At 34.9% G+C, this 20,901-nt stretch overlaps 1 protein-coding gene across 3 annotated transcripts in view; it reads right to left on the bottom strand.

Moving 5' to 3' along the window:
- Positions 1–20,901, bottom strand: part of ralgps1 (Ral GEF with PH domain and SH3 binding motif 1) — an 85,208-nt gene that overhangs the window by 21,164 nt on the left and 43,143 nt on the right. For all 3 annotated transcript variants that reach the window (XR_007137702.1, XR_007137703.1, XM_027170999.2), the window contains exon 8: positions 3,053–3,190. Coding sequence is in view for 1 of the 3 variants with exons in the window: in XM_027170999.2 (XP_027026800.1) it covers positions 3,053–3,190 (138 nt within the window). In the remaining 2 variants the exon portion in view is untranslated. The remainder of the gene's footprint in view (positions 1–3,052; positions 3,191–20,901) is intronic.

The following is a 20,901-nucleotide window of genomic DNA, read 5'->3' as shown; positions in this document are numbered from 1 at the left end:
CAAGTCTAAAGAATCATTCTGAAAAAATAGGGAAGTACAATGTGGAATGAAAGCACTAAACACTATAGTTTCAGCTATATTGCTACCTTTTTGTTTATTTAAGCTACTTATTAATAATATTTATAGCACTGGTTTGTTTTAAATGACTAAAAATAAAGGTAATATTTCATGTTCATGATAAAATTGGCAAAGATGTTTTGGTACAGGTGACGTAACTAGTTAAGGAAGTTAGATAAACTATTCAATTAATATTCTAGATAGGTAGTCAAACTGAACAGTTTCAAGTTAGAAATAATTTTATATGATTTCAGTTGAAATGTTAAATTACATCGTAGTTCAGAACCCCTCTATCTAATACATTTGCCACTAGAACTTTCTAGAAATGATCACTTTCAGATAGTAGCATGAATTATTTAATGTAGTGCCTCTTGGGCTACAGAAAATATCTTAGTGCTGCTAGATCAGCATATCTCTCTACCCTAACTAAAGATAATAAAAATAAATCCTAAATTTTTATTTAATACAGTAGTTAAATTAACCAGGAACAACACAAGAAATATGCAGACCATCAAATTGCAGAAACAATGACCTCATGAAGTATTTCAATGACACAAATATATAGTAAGCCTATAAATTAAAAAACAGACAATTTGATGGCTAATCCAGTAAATAACAATATTAAGAATTTAGAAAAGCATTTAAAATGTTTTACTCCCTTTCAAGAAACTAGCTTAATTTCACTAATTCCCTCTTTAAAAAAATCAACTTTAATGCTACATTTCTTATCTACATGTTTCTTTAAACAGATATTACTGTAGCAGTAGCAACAAAAGCCCTTGTAAAATGATCAATTCTTCCCTTAGCATTGGCGGTGTTGCTTGAACTTAATGCAGCTTTTGACACCACTGATCATAATATTCTACTTGATAAGATAGAAAATATTGTTGAGGTAATGGAACAGCACTTTCCTGGCTCAGGTCTTATTTGTTTGTATATGTTAGTACTTCTTTATGCATTCTCGGGTTGTGTTCTGTGTTCCACAAGGATTTGTTTTAGGCCCACTGTATTTATAATTATATATTGTACCTCTTGGAACAGTTATTCAGAGACACACCAGTTTAATGAATCTGAAAAGTGCATGAGGACATTTGACTGTGGATGCTTTCCTCCTAATTAATCCTGACAAGCCAGAAGTGTCATAGGACCACATTCATCCAGAAGTAAGCTATCTGATTACTCTGGATGACCCTTGTTTCATCAGTTTCAACAGTGATTGACTTTGGTGTGATTATTGACTCTAGCCATTTATTTGAAGCTCATGTAGATAATATTACTAGCAAATGTCTCTTTCATCTCAGAAATATTAATAAGCATTGAATGGTCCCATGCCACAGTACTGGATTAAATATTATTAATATTTTAATTTTTATAAGCTGCCACATCTACTGAAGCCCCACTGTTGTGGAAAAGCTTTACTATTAGTGTTTGGGACTCGCAGTCTCAGTTTTTAGGTTCAGGTAAAAACAGTGGCTCAAGTGGAAAAGGCTCTGGGTTTTAAACCCCAGCACTGCCACTCTGCTGATGTTAAGCAAGGCCCTTAACCCGGGGTGCTGTGTCATACTGTAGCTGCCCCTGTGCTGTGACCCCAAATTCCTCAGCTGGGATATACGAAGAAAAGAATTCTTCAAACTTTTGTTTCAAACTACCAATTTTTACAATTTTTACCTATTTAAACAATAATGGTCTGATCCCTGGGTTTGAAATGTGAAGGCAGCATTTGTTGTTTATAAAAGATAAAGTAACAGACACAGGAAAGCTGTCTATGGGTGAAAAGCAAATTTCAATTTCAATTTATTTTCAATTTCAATTTATTTGTATAGCACTTTTAGCAATTTGCATTGTCTCAAAGCAGCTTTACAGATGTTTTTTAAAGTATACTTTACATTTCTCACACACACACACACACACACACATACATATATATATATATATATATATATATATATATATATATATATATATATATACATATGAAAAACATAAGAATACAAATAAATAAATGAATACATACATACATTTAAAGTTTAAAATTAATTAAAAAATATTATATTAATTATATTAATTTAAAATTTTAAATACTATATATCTATCCCTATCCATAACGAGCCAACAAGTTGAGAAAAGAGGGAATAGCCAATACAATATCAGAATGTCTTGGAAAAAAAAAAAAAATGTGGTTGTAACAACCAGACTCTCAACAGTTAGTGGCAAACAACAGCAGTCAAAGATAGATAAATAGTGAGAGCCAAGAAAACCCTATCCCCCGTTCCCATACTTTTGCTCCCCTGAAAATTGAAGGTTGCCATGTTTCAAGTTGTTTAGCAAAACTAGATGTAAATATCGGGAAATGAAAGCTGAAATTCAGATCTACTGTATAGTCTAATATTCATCTTTTGATCTTAAGCCCAAATGTCTTGATCTCAAGCTAAAAAAATTGATCTTGTTTTTACAGTGATTTCAGAACTAATTCAAGACTAATTTGTTTATTTTTATGTTATCCAGTGATTATATATAGGTCTCTGTGTAGGTTATTGAGTTCTTCCACTCTACCCTTGTTAAACCATAGGCTTTGAATTGTACACAGGGTCACTGTCATGCTGGATCATGTTTGGGCCCCTTAGTTCCAGTAAAGGGAATAAAAAGACATTCTACAATTGTTTGTACATCCAACTTTGTGGCAACAGTCTGGGGAAGAACCTCTTATGGGTATGATGTTTAAGTGTACTTTTGGTCAGTGTTTATAGCCTTAGCAATATTTATGCAAGGCAATGTAAATCAAAAGAAGTTAAATAATAATAAAAAAACAAAAACAAATGAACAATGCTATAAAATTGAACCTTGAATCAACAAATCAACATTAATTCTGTTTTTATTTTCCTTATTCATTCAGTTTTTTTTTCCTGCTAAAATAATGTTTTGATCCATCAAACTTCACAGTTGAGCTTTATCCATAAAATACAAAATAAATTGGTAAAACACACATGCTACTTACCATAGTTACAGGACACCTGAAGGTCAGAAATGACCCGGAGAAGATTGTTCATCTGATTGGTCCTCTGCTCAGTCTCTATGATGCTGTCAGTGGCTGGATAGGCAGAGTCGATATAGGTCATATCAAACAAATAAATTCCTGAAAAATATGAAGACGAGGAAACTTAATATAATTTGCATCTTACCTTAAAGATATGCAACTTTAGATATGCATAATAAAAACAATCTACAATTCCTCCCAACAGAGTTTTAGGTGTAGAGTTTTTGATTGTATCCTTACTCTGTGACCAAGTGAATCAGGGTTGACATGTTCATTGACAGAGACTTCAAAGCATGTTTGTAAATCTGGATAAGGGTGTCAGCCAAATGCCATAAATGTAGAATGTAATGTAAATGTAGAAATAACAGGAATGGAGAGAAGACCAACCCTGGCCCCTGTATGCATGTTAGTAAAGTCTAGCCAACTTAAAAAAATCCAATGTGGAGGGCATGGTACTGTATGGTGAGAGAGAACTATTTAACCAAGCTAGAAGCACATATTTACAGGCTAGCAGGTCACCAGATGGCAAGCAACAGGACAAACTCATAGTGCTGTAGAAAACTAATGGACTACGAGTCAAATGCTTTACTTAGCAACAAACAGTTGCTTGCTAGTTAATGATCCAACTCAAGCTAGTAGCCCTGGAACTCTGACGAGATGATATTTACATTTACAGCATTTAGCAGACGCCCTTTATCCAGAGTGACTTACATTTTTATCTCATTTTTATACAACTGAGAAATTGAGGGTTAAGGGCCTTGCTCAGGGGCCCAGCAGTGGGAACCTGGTGGACGTAGGAATCGAACTCACAACTTTCCAATTGGTAGCCCAACACCTTAACCGCTAGGCTACTAGATACTTTCGGCTTCTATTCTGCTATTCTTCAAGATGCACATAAGCTCTGAAGTGTATAAGGTCAGAAGAAGTAAGTGGTGGTCATATGACTATGGTATTTATATAAAATACTATGTCATAGGGTCATATTGTGACATCGTTAAAAGGTCTTGGCCTGCATTCCCACATTCACAAGAAGGTATCCAGGTGATTCTCAATGCCCCAGGCAGATAAGGGGGTGAATATAATGTTGGTCGACTAATTCTGCTGAATAGAATTTATGTTTAGATAAATATTGTACCTTTGAGGTGAAAATGACTGCATTCTTGTTTTATAATTTTGTAACTTAAAATGTGTCAATGCTGAAGTTTGTTTCAATACTGACATTTTGCCATTACATTAATAAAGGATTGGATTATGGAATACATCTTTAAACTACTGGTTGACATTTAAGTTGTCCTTTAAGGTTATAAAAATAGACAAGTGTATGTGCAGACAGGGTCAAAGGAGGGCTCCATATTCTATAAAAAGCTCTTACAGATCAATTTACAGAAACATTTCTTTTCAGGGTGAAAAAGACCACCCATACAACAAACATAACATTTAAAAATAATCATATAAAAATATGTTTTAAACTCAGTTAAGTAGAAATTTACACATATGCAATTCAAAGTTTAGCGTATAGAAAGTTACATGTACATGTCTGGCTGACTCTGAGGAAAGACTATAAACAAATCCTGTGATAATCCTATAAAACCAAATCCATGAAATACATACTTTGACTTTATGCCAGGGATGAAATATGTTAGAATAACATGTAAATATTAAATTAACATTTTAACAATAAAATTTTCATACTATAAAATTACTGCAGGCCAATTTGATTTATATGAAAGTGTTTAGCGAATAAATGAGTTACAAAGAATTACGCATGTTCCTGGTGACATAACCTCAAAAACATTGTTTAAAACACTCCCAGTCATCCACCCACATGTACACAGAATCAAACACACTGAGGGTTATAAAACAAAGTAAAATAAATAAATAGTCTTTATGTAAATTAGTGTATTGTTGACAAATTCCTTGTGGAGTAAGAAAACAAGAACAATTACTGACCTAAAGGCTTGTGCCACTAAAAATATCTAACATATTTACTCTTTAAGACTTATCAAAGCATACCAACTACTGTATAAATACATTTACACTGGATCAAACATTGAGTTAAAATAAATAGAATTCATTAGAAAAGATTTGTATACAATGCAATACTGTATGTGTACATGCTTGTATACAAATGTCTGTTCTAGAGGGTTGTGTTAACAAATTTCTCTGGCTTAAGACTTGTCTAAAAAAAATCCAAGTGACTGATGTCCATCAGCTGTGATGTATTAATAACAATCTAAGTAATCTGATCACATGTAACTGCTTTGCATCCAGACATTGAAAGAGTTGATACTTAAGGAATAAATATTTAAATATATATTCAAGTTACACATTTAGAATGTATAATTAACACAAAGACTCACTGACCACATGTCTGATCCCACATGATCTTAGATCACTTGAATCGCCTTTATGTTTAATGTTTGATTAATTTAGTTTTTCTAATTAATATTGTTTTATTGTTGTTTACTGTTATTAATTGTTTTATTTTGTTTGTTTGAATTTGTATGGTGACCTTGAGTGACTTGAAAGCCATCTATAAATAAAATTATCATTATATTACTATTAAATAAGAAGCACATTTCATAAAAACTCACCCTGCAATTAAATATATCCCCTGAAACATTTTGGTAGAGACAAATATATATTTTATTTAATAATAAATTTGAACAGAAGAAACAGAACTGAATGTTTGGCCTTCATGGTTTTTTGTGTTTTATAAGCTCAAACAACAAGTTGAGTTGATCAGGACCACTGCAGTAAAGCTAAAGGCATAAATATTTAAGAAGAAAATACATACAAAAATCTGTGCAAATTTCATTCATTTTTTTTCATGCATAAAAAATATTTTAATATTAGCATAATGCACCACAACTGGAAGAAAATGTCATAGGTTTAGAAATAGAATCCAGGCTGCTTAAAGACAATGTTAAATGTGCTTTATAGTATGCTAATTATACTAAAGAATAACAGAAAAAGTGGGAAAAGCAATTAAAAGCTCTTGTAGATCCACAATGTGCTATTGTTAAATCACCAGCAGCTTACAAATGTTAAGCGTAACCATAAAGTTCCTCAGTTTGTAATGGCATGCTCAGATATGTTAGGTCCTGCCCTAATTCTGCATTTAACAGTTTCTATCCAAGAGCCTTTTTTTTTCATTCATTCATTTTCTACCGCTTATCCGAACTTCTCGAGTCACGGGGATCTCAGGCGTCATCGGGCATCGAGGCAGGATACACCCTGGACGGAGTGCCAACCCATCGCAGGGCACACACACTCTCATTCACTCACACACTCACACACTACGGACAATTTTCCAGAGATGCCAATCAACCTACCATGCATGTCTTTGGACCGGGGGAGGAAACCCCCAAGGCACGGGGAGAACATGCAAACTCCACACACACAAGGCGGAGGCGGGAATCGAACCCCCAACCCTGGAGGTGTGAGGCAAACGTGCTAACCACTAAGCCACCATGCCCCCCCAAAAGCCTTTTTTAATTATGAAATTATGATGGTAATACTGGAAAGAGAAGAAAATTTGCATGTGTATCAGTGGCAATGTTTAACCATAAGCTTTTAATTACATGGTCCACTTGGTCTGGATGGTTAGAAGTTCATGGATAGATGACAGATGGAGGGGGTGATGAGACCTTGACCTAGGAGGTGGCTAAATGTCATTCCAGTTATATGAGTTCATGTAAGAGGCTGGGGCAGGAAAGTGGGGCATTTCCAACCAGCAGGGACTCCTCGGTTCTACAACTATTAGGAATTAACGTGAAAAATATTTGAATTGATGCCATTCATAGTACTGTACATGCCCAAAATTTTTAAGATGGCATGCAGTGTTTTGTAATAATTGTGCATGAGGTCCTTAAATCTGCCACATGGTATAGCTGCCCATTCTTCATGGGTTGTCTTAGACAAGCTGCTTATTTGTGATCTCGCCAAAGTGGCTCAATGATATTGCGGTCAGGAGACTTCCAGAGTGAGAACGCTAGGCGCACCTGTGCTGCCGCTTCACGCTGGTACCTGTTTGTCTGCTGTATTTGTGAAATGTAAAGCGACCTTGAGCTATGGAAAGGCGCTATATAAATAAAACTTCTTCTTCTTCTTTTTCTTCTTCTTCTTCTTCTTCTTCTTCTTCTTCTTCTTCTTCAGGAGACTGTGACAACCACTCCAGAACCTTACCCTGCTGTAGCCATTGGAGGGTCAACCTTGTCTTGTGCTTTGGATCATTGTCATAATGGAACACCCAAAACCGTCCCATGTGCAGCCTTCATGCTTTAGAAATTCATGCTGTGTGCAAATTCTCTGCCAGTATTTTCTGCTAACATGCTGCATTTATCTTGCTATCAATTATTACTAACTTCCCTGTGCCACTGAAGCTCACACAGCCCCAAAATATAAGTGATCCACCACCATGCTTTACAGTGGGGGATAGTGTACTTTTTGGTCTTGTTGAATCCTCTCCAAATATAGCGTTGATGATTGTGTCTATAAAATTAAATTTTAGTCTTATCACTCAAAATGCCTCTGAATCCACTGACCTTCTTTGTCTGAAGCCATCCTCAATGATACACCATCAATAATCACATCAATAATCACACATGATTGGGAGGAGGGAGGGTCAGGAAGAGGCAGCAACACAGACTAATAAATATAAACTAGAACGGTACATTTCCTAAAGAAAATGTGAATGTGCTTGCACGTCATGTCAGTTCTCTTCATAGTGCTGAGTGTTTTGATATATGACATGTCCATGTTGTGCTAAATTTTTGATTTCGCTTATTTTGGGGGCGGGGCTACACGTGACGTCAGTTCCCCTCATCGTGCTGAGTGTTTTATGTTGTGTAACTGAGATATGGCTTCTTTATATTGCAATATGGTTCGTAAGGTGCACTACATGGTTGCTAGGGTATGGCTGCACAGTTACTATGGTTATATTTGCAGACTAGTTTCTCACCTGCAACAAAAGAGCACACCTGAAAATCCATTTATCTTTTCCTGAAACAAGCACCATGAAGATCTTGAGCTAAAGCATCAATCAGTGATTTTACTTGGAAAAAATATAATCACGTTACAATAAGGATCATTAGTTCAAATGTAATGTATTAACTAACATTTACTAACCATGAGCAATAAATTATTGTATTTAGTAATCTTTGTTAAAATAAAGTTTATTCTTTGTTCATGTTAGTTCACAGGATATTAAGTAATGTTAACACGGTGTTAATAATGTATTAGTAAATGTTGAAATTAACATGAACAAAATGAATAAATGCTGTAGAAGTGCAGTTCATTATTAGTTCATGTTAAGTAATGTGGTAACTAATGTCAACTAATGAACCTTTATTATAAAGTTTTAGAAAAAAAAAACGTCCGAGGGTGGATTCGAACCCCGAATGTCTACATGCTAAATGGATTCGCTATCCTCTACTCCATCTAGGAACACGAGAAAGCCTTTGTGGTTTTATGTATTAATTCACTAATGTGAAGAATGGCGCGTCTAACAATACCCAAGCTTTCTTATCATTCCTTGTGATATACGTGTCATATGTTTAAAAAATAATTATGTAATGTGAGGAGACAAAGAAAAAATGCGCTTAATTTTAATTAATGGGTGGCTCTTAAAAGAGCCGTTGCTGTTCTTAAAAGGACATTAGTCTAAAGTGAAATAAAAAATTATAAAAACTACACTGATAGTTGAAAACAACAAAAAGTTATACAAATGGCAGAAACAACAACATATGTAACCGCCGTGCTGTCCAAGGCACGCGACCACTAGTTTTAAGCATTAAATACACGGTTAAATGTTATATTGTTTGAAAGCTTAGACTCTCTGGAATTTATTAAGCCCACACACAAAGCATAATATGATTTATAGCCATCACACTAATTTAATCCAAGTTGATAGTCACCGGAAATAGGCGGCGCTTACCTTTCGTCACTGGGGTAATATTTTCCAAAACAAATGCTTGTAAAAAATCCCCAAGAGTCTAAGGAACTGGAATATGTAAGCCTTTTAATCCAAAACGCTTTAATCCAAAACTCGTTTCTGACCGAAAAATGTACTTCCGTCCTTGATCTTTTTCTTCCAACGTTGTGTGATCTGACAGATTCACTGGTGTCTGCTGCCCTCTTTTGGATGTTAGCACATCTACAGAGAGATTCCCCATTTAAGTCTATGGGGAAAAAACACCCCTTTGAACTTCCATACTGGGAATTCTGGAATTCTGATCGCTTACAAAATAGATAGCACACCTTTCCTCAATGAGCCGGTCGATTTGACACCTCATTTATGGGTCTAGGACAAAAGCTGCGGGACAAGTTACGTGCCGAAAAAGTGTCCGGAAGAAGAAGAAGAAGAAGAAGAAGTATGCAAGAGAATAAGAATGTGCTTTAACAAGCACATTAATTAAATACTTATTATATTTAAAACTCTCTCTCTCTCTTTCCCCTTTTTCGCTGCTTCTGGACCCTGGTTGGCTGTGGCATACTAGTCCCTGCCATGTGCAGTTCTGATTAGTCGTGGGTGGGTGTGATGTGGGGCCGGGGGCATTGGACTTTCACCCTCCAGCTTGTACTTCTGTCTGATATTTCTTGTCTCCGGCTGGCCCAGCACTTGTCTCGCTGTTTTAATGCATCACATATTAGATGAGGTGCACACACATTCATTTGGAGCATAATAAAAAAAAATTAAAAAAATACATAGGGTAAGTGTGGCGCGGGCGTGGTGGCCTGGGCTTTGCACTGGGCTGGTTCCATGCTACACGCCATGCTTTTTTAATGCATTATACACTAGTTGACAAACATATGAGTATACCAAAGTAAAAAAAAACAAAAAAAACGTATACACACACACACACACACACAAACAGGTTAAGCGTGGCATGTGCGGGACGGCTGGGGATGGGTATGGATTTTGGGACCATGGATCCCACAGCACTTAGCCCGTTGTAATATGACGCCGGCGTTGGTCTATGCTATGCCATAGCCATGAGGGTTATCAGCGGCAGCTTTATAATACCTTATCATTAATAGTTGGATCAATATTACTGTTATTATTATTATTATTGCTATTATAACTACTACTATTATCATTACTATTAATGGCTGTAGAAGCATTATTATTGCTATTACTACTACTAGTTCTATTGGTCCTCTTTCTGATCCTTTAACCTCCCCTTCATTCTGGATGAAATGAATATATTTGTAAATATATTTATCATTACTACTACTGCTAATACTATTATTACTATTTCTTATTAATTGGATTTTTCAATATTATTATTATTATTATTATTATTATTATTATTATTATTATTATTGCTATTACTGTTGATATTGTCACCTTCCTCATACCCAACTTTACTTTTACATTTTGTCTTGTGTGATACTATTACTGTCTTCATCATTATTATTGTCATTATAATTATTATTATTAATATATTTTCCTCTTTGATTTATGTATGTGTGTATATATATACACACACACACACGTTTTGTTGGTCTTTGTATTTGTATTTTGCATCTAATAAAAAAAAAAAAAAAAAAAAGCTTGCTCCAGAAGCTGTGAGGCTTGTCTAATTGCTGTCTTGCATAATAAATACAGGCCTTTTTGTGGCATGGGATTTCTCCTGGCAACTCAACCGTGCAGGTCATTTGTGTTAAGTACTTCTTTATTGTGCTCCTTGAAACAACACCACATTTTTCCAGTTCAGCCTATATTATCTCGAAGTTACCATCAACCAACCCTCTTATTTTCCACCTCTTTATCAGAGATTGTTTAGATATTTTTATATCATTTTCCAGCTTTAGTTCAACTACTTTGTTACACAGGTCCATTGGCAGTTCTTTTGTCTTCGCCATGGTGCAGGATCCAGCCAAGTCAGTGCATCACCTCATGAGATGAGAAACACACTGACTATTTATGCACAGACACTGATTACAATTATAATGAGTCACAGTAGTGTTTTAACCTCTGTAAGTAAACCTGTGGGTTTTATAATGTGGCCAAACATTTAAGGATATGTAAATTTTGATCAGGGTTGTTTAGGTGATTTGAGTTATCATTAGAATCAAACAACTATGTGATAATTAATGACACAACATGACCACTATCGTTAAATAAGGAAAATATATTTTACATTATCAGTCATATTTTCCAAATAAATGTTTAACAATTTCTTTCAGGGTATGCAAACTTTTGAACACAACTGTATAAACACACTGGCGCTTTGGATATTTGGTTGTACCCTGCAGCTGATCATTGATTGAATCAGGGCCTGTAATTTTTTTTTTTAGTAACTAAAGATCAGTGATGGAAATTTTACCGAAATGACTTCATAATGGAACAGAGCCTTAAAAAAAAAACCAAACAACAACAACAAAAAAAAACATTCATAATCAGCTGACAAACTGAATAGAGATAGAGGTGTTCAATACACAAATAGTGAAACTACAGTACAGGGCTGACAAAGATCATAACATGGTTAGGTAAACACATCCATCTGACTAAAACTGTGTTTATCTGTAAAATCTTATGCTGCCATCGCCAAATACCTGTAACATTTTAGTCACATTACAGTTATCTGTAATTTGGAGAGCAGGAACTTTCCCGGAAAGCGTGTTTGAATTTAGTGATGTAATTTGAAGGAACACTGATGGATTACAGCAGTAATTTGTAATAAGGTTTGCCTTTAAATATACCCTTTTTGCAAAGGGCTCTGAGGACACAAATAGAAAGACTAGGATAGGCATGCATTCTTTCAGCCAGTGTGGAAAGTTTGACAGACAGGATTACGTAATGGGATTTCTGAGAGAGAGAACAGGAGAAATGGCGCTCAAAGACCAACTGGAAATAATAAAATGTACAGTCTGTTACTTTATAAATAATTCAGAAATGTCTGAAAATATTTTGTTGAAGCTTGCAGTTTTGTAATGCACCTTGGATCTAAAATAGTACAAAGCATTTTATACATTATTTTCGCTCCTTGCTGACTGTCATAATACAATGAAATACAACATACTGTATGCTACTATATTTAGTAGCATACAGTATGTTGTATTTCATTGTATAGTAAAAATACTTTTTTAAACATGTTTTACAGCTGTTTACTATAAGTGTTAGTTTATGAGGAGTGTCCATCAAAAGTCAATTTGTGTGAGCGAATATAATTAAAACAATAATGTATTTAAAAGAGAGAATTTATATTAAAACTCTCGTTAATGTTAAAAGCCAGAAATACTTGTTCAACCAAAAATACTAATCAGATCACGCCATTTAACCATGTTAATGCATATGATATTATATATGATACAAGACAGGGTGTACAAGTGAGAAATAGCTACTATTTCAATAAATATGCGCTACATACAGTATACATTCCCTTTCATTCTACAAATCTGTGACTATGTGAAGCTTTTGTGGATTTTGGATTGGTACTGTATATTTGCTCAACATATTTTTACTGTTTATAGACATTATAGACCCCTGTTTAATATACAGCAAATCAAGACAACTCACTGAAACAACATCTTATTAGATGATTACAGATAAATTTAACTCGGGAGAAATCCCTGGATATATTGCAGGAAGAAACGGCAAGTTTAGCCACTTTAGCAGAGGTCTGAAAAATGAAGTCTACTAATGAAGAAAATCATAAGTGCTTTTCAGCTTTTCATCTGTGTTTTTTGGTTGTTGGGGCAATGTGAAATTTTTATGGGATCAATTAACAGTGAACTAACTTTCTTGTTCAAAATGTGTCTTTCTTCCTAACATATTCTGTTGTGGTTTGTACATGAAGAAGGTAATATACCTCACTAGGCATGGTTAATGGCACTGTTTAGCTCTGTATTTATTTATTTGTTCTTCTTTTGGCTGCTCCCTGTTTGGGGTCACCATAGCGGATCACGTGGTCCTCATATTAGATTTGGCACGGGTTTTACACTGGTTGCCCTTCCTGGTGCAAACCTCCCATTTTTATCCAGGCTTGGGACTGGCACTGAGTGTTAACTCTTCAGTGGCTGGGTTAGCTGAGTCACTGTTTAGCTCTGTATATTCTAGCCAAAACAATGAGCTCAGGATTTTTTTTTTTTTAGAGAAAGAGTATTTTTTTTTCATATCTCCTTAACCAGGTACACAACTTTGTGCCCAACACACTTTATGGACCTCTGAGATATACTGGCTTGTCTTTGTTTGTTGAATGTTTTGATGATGCTCTGGTGAACTAATCTAGAATCCAGAGCTGAATTTATAATCCATAATAAAAACTGATTTAGCTACAGTGTTTCACTAGGGAAAGACATCTGAAGAACTTTTAAATAAGACTGCAATAAACTCTTATTAACCACTTTCCTTTGGAATATATATATATATATATATATATATATATATATATATCATGGTCAATGTTTTATCACATTTGTCAGGTTAAAAAAAGGATTATTATTTCTAAGAGCACACAAAATTTACAACATATTTCATCTCAAGTACAGGAAACATTTGGTCAAAGGAAATAAAACGTGTGTAAATGTGCTGCTGAGTCGTCTGTGGAAATATTGCTCAGCAAGTCAGCAACATTTAAAAACCAGATGTGTTTTTTAGCCCATTAGACCATACATGGTGGAAAACAGAAAAAGCCCTCTTTTTGTGGCTTCTTCAGGTCTGCAACTCCTGAAAGAGAGACTGAAATCTCAGCTGCTTTAACGTGGAAGATATTACTCAGTTGAAAGAACATGGAAAGCAATAACAAGGGAGGGCCCCACAGTGAAGGACTGGATTTATGTTATACTCTGCAGGACAGTGATTCCCTGCTCCTGGTTTTTCCAAATCACCCAGTGTGGTGATAGTATTATTTTGCCCACTTTTGGAATGGAAGAAGATGCTTGTTAACTGGCAAGGTCTATCACCTCACATTTCTCACAGCAATTTTCACCGAAGGATTGATGACAGAAACTGATTCACAATTCTCATAACACAGTAGGATGCCAGGGTCATTAAGGGAATACATACTATGACAGCCAAAGAATGGGAACAAGATTAAAAGAGTACCTTCTTCCCTAAAGCTTGGAAATAACAATCAAAAAGTCAGCATAATTCTTTTAACACCTGCATAATTTCTTTTCTAGATGTTCAAATTTGACTGAAAAACGTATTGAGAAGAAACAACTAGAGCAAAGAGAAACACCCAACTGCATAAGCTTTTGACATTTTACTTGTTTATAGTTTATAAATGTTTAAAAATGTTTATAGTATCTCCAAAAATTGCTGTTTTTGACAGTCAAAGAAGAATGAAATTATTAAACTAATATACTTGACTATATTGTGCATCCTGTTGCTTAGATATATTGTAATGTAGTTTAGAATGTAGTACGCTATGTGAAACATTTTTATTATATATCGTCGCTGTCGGGCGGAAACCTCAACAAACAAATCAACACGTATTCTGAGGTAGGATTCTGCCCAACAGCTATGAGATATATATATATATATATATATATATATATATATATATATATATATATATATATATGGACACGTGATGTCAAACCCATACATGCATGCCATTAAAAAAATCATGTGCATTAATATGAAATCCTCTACAAAAATATTAGTGAAGTCAACTCAACAATTTACACTCCCTTACAGTTGTTAATATTATAGTATATTTACAATTTTTATTTGTATAGAAGTGACATAGAATCAACATAACATTCACTTATGCCCATCAGCCTTTATTTACCTGGATTTTCCACTTCATGCTCTGTGCTATCTTGATCTTGTGGAGAAGTTCATTTCAGATTGAGTTAAAAATGTGCTGGAAGTGGTTGCTCAAACATTAAGGCTCTGGTTTACAGATGGGGGTCGGGGGTTCAAGCCCTAGAACTACCAAACTGTGACTGTTAGTCCTTTGTGCAAGGCTTTTAACCCTCTCCACTCAAGGCGTGCTGTCTTATGGCTGCACTCTGGCTACAACTTCCTACGCTGGGGAATGTAAAGAATTTTACTGTACTGTAATGTATATGTGACAAATGTGGCTTATTCTTCAAACGATCTTAAATGATAAAAGATAAAATTTATCACTATTTCCTACTCCTTTATGGATTACAAACTTCACTGTTTCCTTATGATATCATTTCTATCTCAGATTGTTTGGAGCTTAAAGATTCGTTCCTGTATATTTAAATCTGGTGATCAACACATTAATCCCTGTTGGTGATGCTCCTGGGGTCTGAAACGTGAAAATATTCGTTCTATGGAAAATAACTATTAAATATCAACAGAGTTTTTATTTTAAATATATACAGTATATAAAAAATGGTGAATGATCACTTACTTTGTGAGCTCATTCTCATGGGTTGCTTGCTCAGACAAGATGTGACTTTACATGTGACTGATCTTGGACCTGACCTAATAGTTTGTTAAAAGCAAAACCTTTGGCTGATATCCTCAAGCTGCAGTCTTAGTCATAATAGAAAAGGGACAGATGAGAATAAATTCAGCAGCCACATCACATCTAACACTCTGGATTGCATTACTTACAGTATACTGTATAGTCTAGATGACTCAAATGTAGCACAATGCCAGATGTTCTCAGTGACACATCTGTTTCTTACATTTAAAAGATTTAATGTAAGCATTTGACACAAAGACAAATCTTACAATGAACGAAAATGTGAGGGCTGATAATGCAGCAAAATGGGTAATGATTTATGAGAGAGCATTTGGCTTCTGCTGTGTCTTTCTTGCTTTTTTGTGATACTCTTTTTCTAAAAGCAAAACTTCCCCCAAAAGGAAAAGCTGAATAAGTCTTCCATTCCACTAAAGAATGACACACCATTCTGGTGCTCTCAGCACACATGGTGCTCACATTTTACACGTGTCACTGAGATCTCATTCTTGCCCTTCACAAAGTAAGGCATTGTTTCAAAGAACACTTGGAGAGCTTCAAAAAATAGGCTACCACACCTTCATAACTCATAAATCATTTTAACACCTTACATAATTTTAATAAAAACCATGCTGTCAATTCTAATATCTCAATTAATCGTTCAAATTAGATGACACATGGCAGGTCTGGTACCATCTGTGGAAAATCCAAGTAAGTGCTGGTCAAAGTTACAAAGGCAAAAAAAAAAAAAAAGGAAAATATCCATTGGTTATTTCACATTTATTGCAGCTGATCTCCACTGCCAACTACAAAACTTTATTAAAATGTTTGCATACAATAAACAAAAAATATTGAAAAAATTAAAACACATCCTATTTAATTTATGAGTAATTTCATTCTTCCGGTAACCATTGTGTTTTCAACCTAAAATAGTCAATTTGCTGCCTTCAACTCTGTATCTCAAAAATCTCAAAATGCTCAACATGTCACTCACACTACTCCCCATCACTGTCCTTTGGTTCAGCACATTAAAACCAGTAGACCTGAACCCAAACATGGATGGACAAAGCACATCTTGTTCTGTGAGGCTCCACAGCTGGAACCAAGAAACAGTGCAAGTATGAACGTCAGTGCCAGCTATGATGTACTGCCGTATTTTTTCCTCGGAAGTCTATTTAAAATATATACCCTTTTTGGTGAGAAATAAAGATAATGGAAAATATAGCACAAACTCCAGTCTCTTTTATAGTGTTGGCAGCAATACATACATAAATGCATACCCCACTAGATTTTGCATTGTGATTGACATAACAGAAAAAAATAAATCAAAAGAATAATGGAAAATAAATATGAGCCTGCCATTTTCCAACCATTCAATGGAATGCATTTAATGGTATAAGGAAAAACATTTTCCCTAAAAGTGTCAGACCAAGCTGACGTGTCCATTTTTCCTCTGAGATGCTTAAGTGAGTGCTACTGGCAGTTGAATGGCATTTTTAAGGAAAGAGAAAACATTCAAAGTACTTTGGTACAAGTCTTATCCAATAACTTCTAACAGAAAAATGAGGAAAGGAATGAGCTGATTTGTTGCTGATAATGAGGTACTGAATCTATTATACATGTCCTTACCCTTTCAGCCAAACATTTGAGTATAGGATGGAATAAAAAGCTTAAAAATCTCAGTGACTCAGACTGCAGCTTGATTTTTGATGCTAGAAGGCATAGTTTGAGTATTTCAGAAACTGCTGATGAATGGGGATTTACAAAAAAATCTCTAGGGTTTATACAGAATGGTGCAAAAAACCTAGAGTGAGTTCCAGTGCTGTGGGTAGAAATGCCCTGATCATGTAAGGAATCAGAGGAGAATAGCAGAGTAGTTTGAGCTGACAGGAATGATAAACTTCCAATAAACAATGACTACACTAATGGACAATATGGTGAACCTTGCCTGAAGGACAACAATAGAAGATCATACCAGGTTCCACTGCTGTTAGCCTAGAACAGCTGAAGGAACCTTTGGGACCTTGTGATGTATGGAATACACAAAATTGTTTACCATTATTACGGTCTCTTCCAGTTTTAAAGAAAACAATGCTAAAGAGCCATCCATATGCTCTAGGATGTGCACACATCTAGGCGAAATTTTGAGTGAGCACAGAAGTATTTCATTGTGTTGAGATGTGTTCGTGTGTACCCAGAGGATGGATGTTAAGCAACACTAAACAGAGGATTCATTGTTCAGAACATGTTACATAGCATCAGGATATGCTTAGTGGTACTTGGACCAGTTTTGATAAGTCTTAGACCAGTAGTCACCTTTGTGTCACCCATACATTTACAGAAGTGGGCCTTTTGACACACTCCCCACTTACTACACCTGAAACAACACAAAAAAATAACCAACCATAGCAGAACTAAACTATTCTTGTGTGGATATACACACAATCATGAAAAATGATGGGAAACACCACAGTAGTGGTAATATGCTATACTTTGACATGTATGTGCATGTCAAAGGGAGAGTGCTGTTACTCACTGGTGACTCAATTATGCATTGTGTGTTGTCATAGCTACAGCGTTGAGTAAATAATACATTAATGTTTATACTCATTCACTCAGCAGATGCTTTTGTCTACTGCTTTTGTTTCTACTTCAAGTACAAAATATGTCTTATGGGTGTGTACCTATTCAGGCATGTAGAACGTTAAGAAAATATGGAAATTGTGTGTATGTTTGTTGGGGAGAAAGTCTCATGCTCTCCTTGTGATGAATGAGTGTCTTACAGTGTCAGGAACATCACAAAGCGGTTTTTCATAATAGCCGGTAACACTTGACCTCACAGCTTGAATGATGTCACTGATTTTCCCTTGTTGTGTTTAGCTATAATCAGACTCTTTCATTTGGCAGTCTGTGTGTCGCCACTAATCTGATTTGTGGAAAAAATACTGCAGCAAGGAAAACTGCTTTATTGCCCAGAACAAGCTCTTAGGGAAACATCAAAACGCTGTAAATGGAGGAAGATTAGTGGATTTAATGACAGCAACACTTAAAACAGGTGCCTCTTTTATGTTGCTACTAGCAATGATACTTCAAACACATAGCATGATAAGGGTCATTTTAAACACATGATGGACTATTAGACACAGAAAAAGCACAGAACTCTTAAGGACTAAGATAAGGACTAATAAACCAACTTAGTAAGGACTAATACAATAAGGACTAATAAACCAACAAAAATATAAATTAAAATAAGTTAAACTAAATAGGAGACAAAATGTATGACCTTGTATTCCAACTTTTTCCAAAAATGGAAAATTTGAGGTATATGCCTGTAAGCCTTGTGCATGATTAGGCAATCAATGGAGGATCAGTGTATATTTAAGAAAAAAAGAAAAAAAAAAAAAGTGAGGTCAGTTTACATGTTGATGCCATGGAAAACCTTTCTTTAATGACAAACAAGTTTTAGCAAGAAATCACAGGATGACTTGAATTCTTAACTGATTAAAGCTTGAGCATATCTTCTTCCTTTTGGTGAGTGTTTAAATCATTTTCTCACTAAAATAGTTTGCTGCAACTAAAATGGAGTTTGCTATTAGCATATATAACAACCAAGGCATACTACCCCATGCTCAAAAGAAGATATAATCTATGGTATTGATAATGTAGGTCAGGGGTATTGATTATTAGGTCAGTCTTTCAAGCCCCAGCACTGCTAAATTACTACTGTTGGGCCATTAAGCAAGAGGCTTAACTTTGATCTACTCCAGGGCTCAGAGTCAACAAACATTTGACCATATAGTGTGTATTTGAGGCTAATGGGAAATAATTTATCATTAAAAAATGCAATGATTTGACTTGCAAAATCTTCCACATATCAGTTCTGTGTTTGGAAAGTGATGGCCTAATCAGTGATTGCATTTTCTAGCATTTTGTCTGCATTGCCTAGTGGCCCTGAAGGTACTGCAGTGGTTCATAATAAAGCATTCTGTGGAGTTCACTCTAAGTGAACTCCATGAAATTCACATGACTGGTGACATGGTATATTTCTTCCTACTACTTACTCATTTATAACTTCCAACATCCAGTTAACAACTCTGGCAAAGTGAAAAAGGTTACTAGGTTAATGAGATTCCATAAGACCTCCTAATTGTTGTACAAGTTCAACCTTTCCATTTAATGTTTTATATTCTTTTTTATCTCGTTTTATCATTTTTTTTATCTTGATTTTTAAATAATATTTGTGGCCATAATTTAAGTGTGCCATCAAATAAGAATACAAGTGATTTATGTAGAAAATATAAAAAAAACAGATTTGACACCTTCTTTGATCACCTTAAACTTTGTGCCCAGTTGTGGCTTTGTTCTTTTCCATCTCACCAATCAAAGCAGAAGAACAACTTCAAGAGCAGATGTGCATAGCTTTCCTACACATCTTACTAAAGAGCTCCAGGACATACTTTCCATACAACACTTTATTGCTACTTTATGGAAACCCATATCAGGAACCAGTGTATAATTATTTCCAAGTACCTTGGGATCACAGATATTTTCCTTATGAATATGACCACAATACTGTCACACAAAATGGGAATTTTTTTTATTGCCTTCATTTTTCGTTGCAGAAAGTATCTCTAAATGTATACATATTCTTTACACCCGGGCTATTCAATTAGTTTTTCATGGGGGCCAGTTCATGAAAAGTATCCAAAATGAAGGGCCAGAGAGTTCTGGCTTGCAATATGAGTGATGACACAACAATATAAGAGCCATTATGTTGTATTTTGGCACCATAAGACACTAAATTAAGTTGTTTTTCCCCTTCATATAAACATGCTCTTGTATTTTTAAACTACATGACACACTACATCATAACACACTCAAATAGACTTTTTTCCACATTTATTCTACATCATGGCCTTAATGCAGGTTTCAGACATTTAAACACAATTTAAACGCATTATTGTGTATACATTTAAACCTATATAAAGTACTTGTGCTCCAATTTGCAACTAATAAACTCCAAATGCTAATTGTACTGCATTTTATTTTAATTAAAATTTTATTGATTCTATTTCTCTGACATAGACAACTGATAAAACATTTCTTTACAGGGTGTACACTATGAGCAATTTTGTATATGACAAGTAAAATGTGATTTTCATTTTTATCTACAAGAAAACATTACAAACACTTTTACAAATTCCACAGTTCCACACTGGTGCCATGTGAAACAAGTCGGTTCATTTTAGGCTCAGTCAAAATCTGAACATGGATGTTCAAAAATAATACTTTGCCTGTATGTAGAGCTTGAATTATTTACCTCCCAACTTTTTACCCTAAATCAAATAATGGAAAACCCTGAGTCTACATGAATCGTTCATATAATTATCAAATTTCCAAAACTGAATGTGTCAAGGT

This window comes from Tachysurus fulvidraco, chromosome 14, assembly GCF_022655615.1.
Source record: "Tachysurus fulvidraco isolate hzauxx_2018 chromosome 14, HZAU_PFXX_2.0, whole genome shotgun sequence".
Classification (NCBI taxonomy): domain Eukaryota; kingdom Metazoa; phylum Chordata; class Actinopteri; order Siluriformes; family Bagridae; genus Tachysurus; species Tachysurus fulvidraco.
Note: the sequence above shows the minus strand (reverse complement) of the source record. Positions and strands in the feature narration are given on the sequence as shown.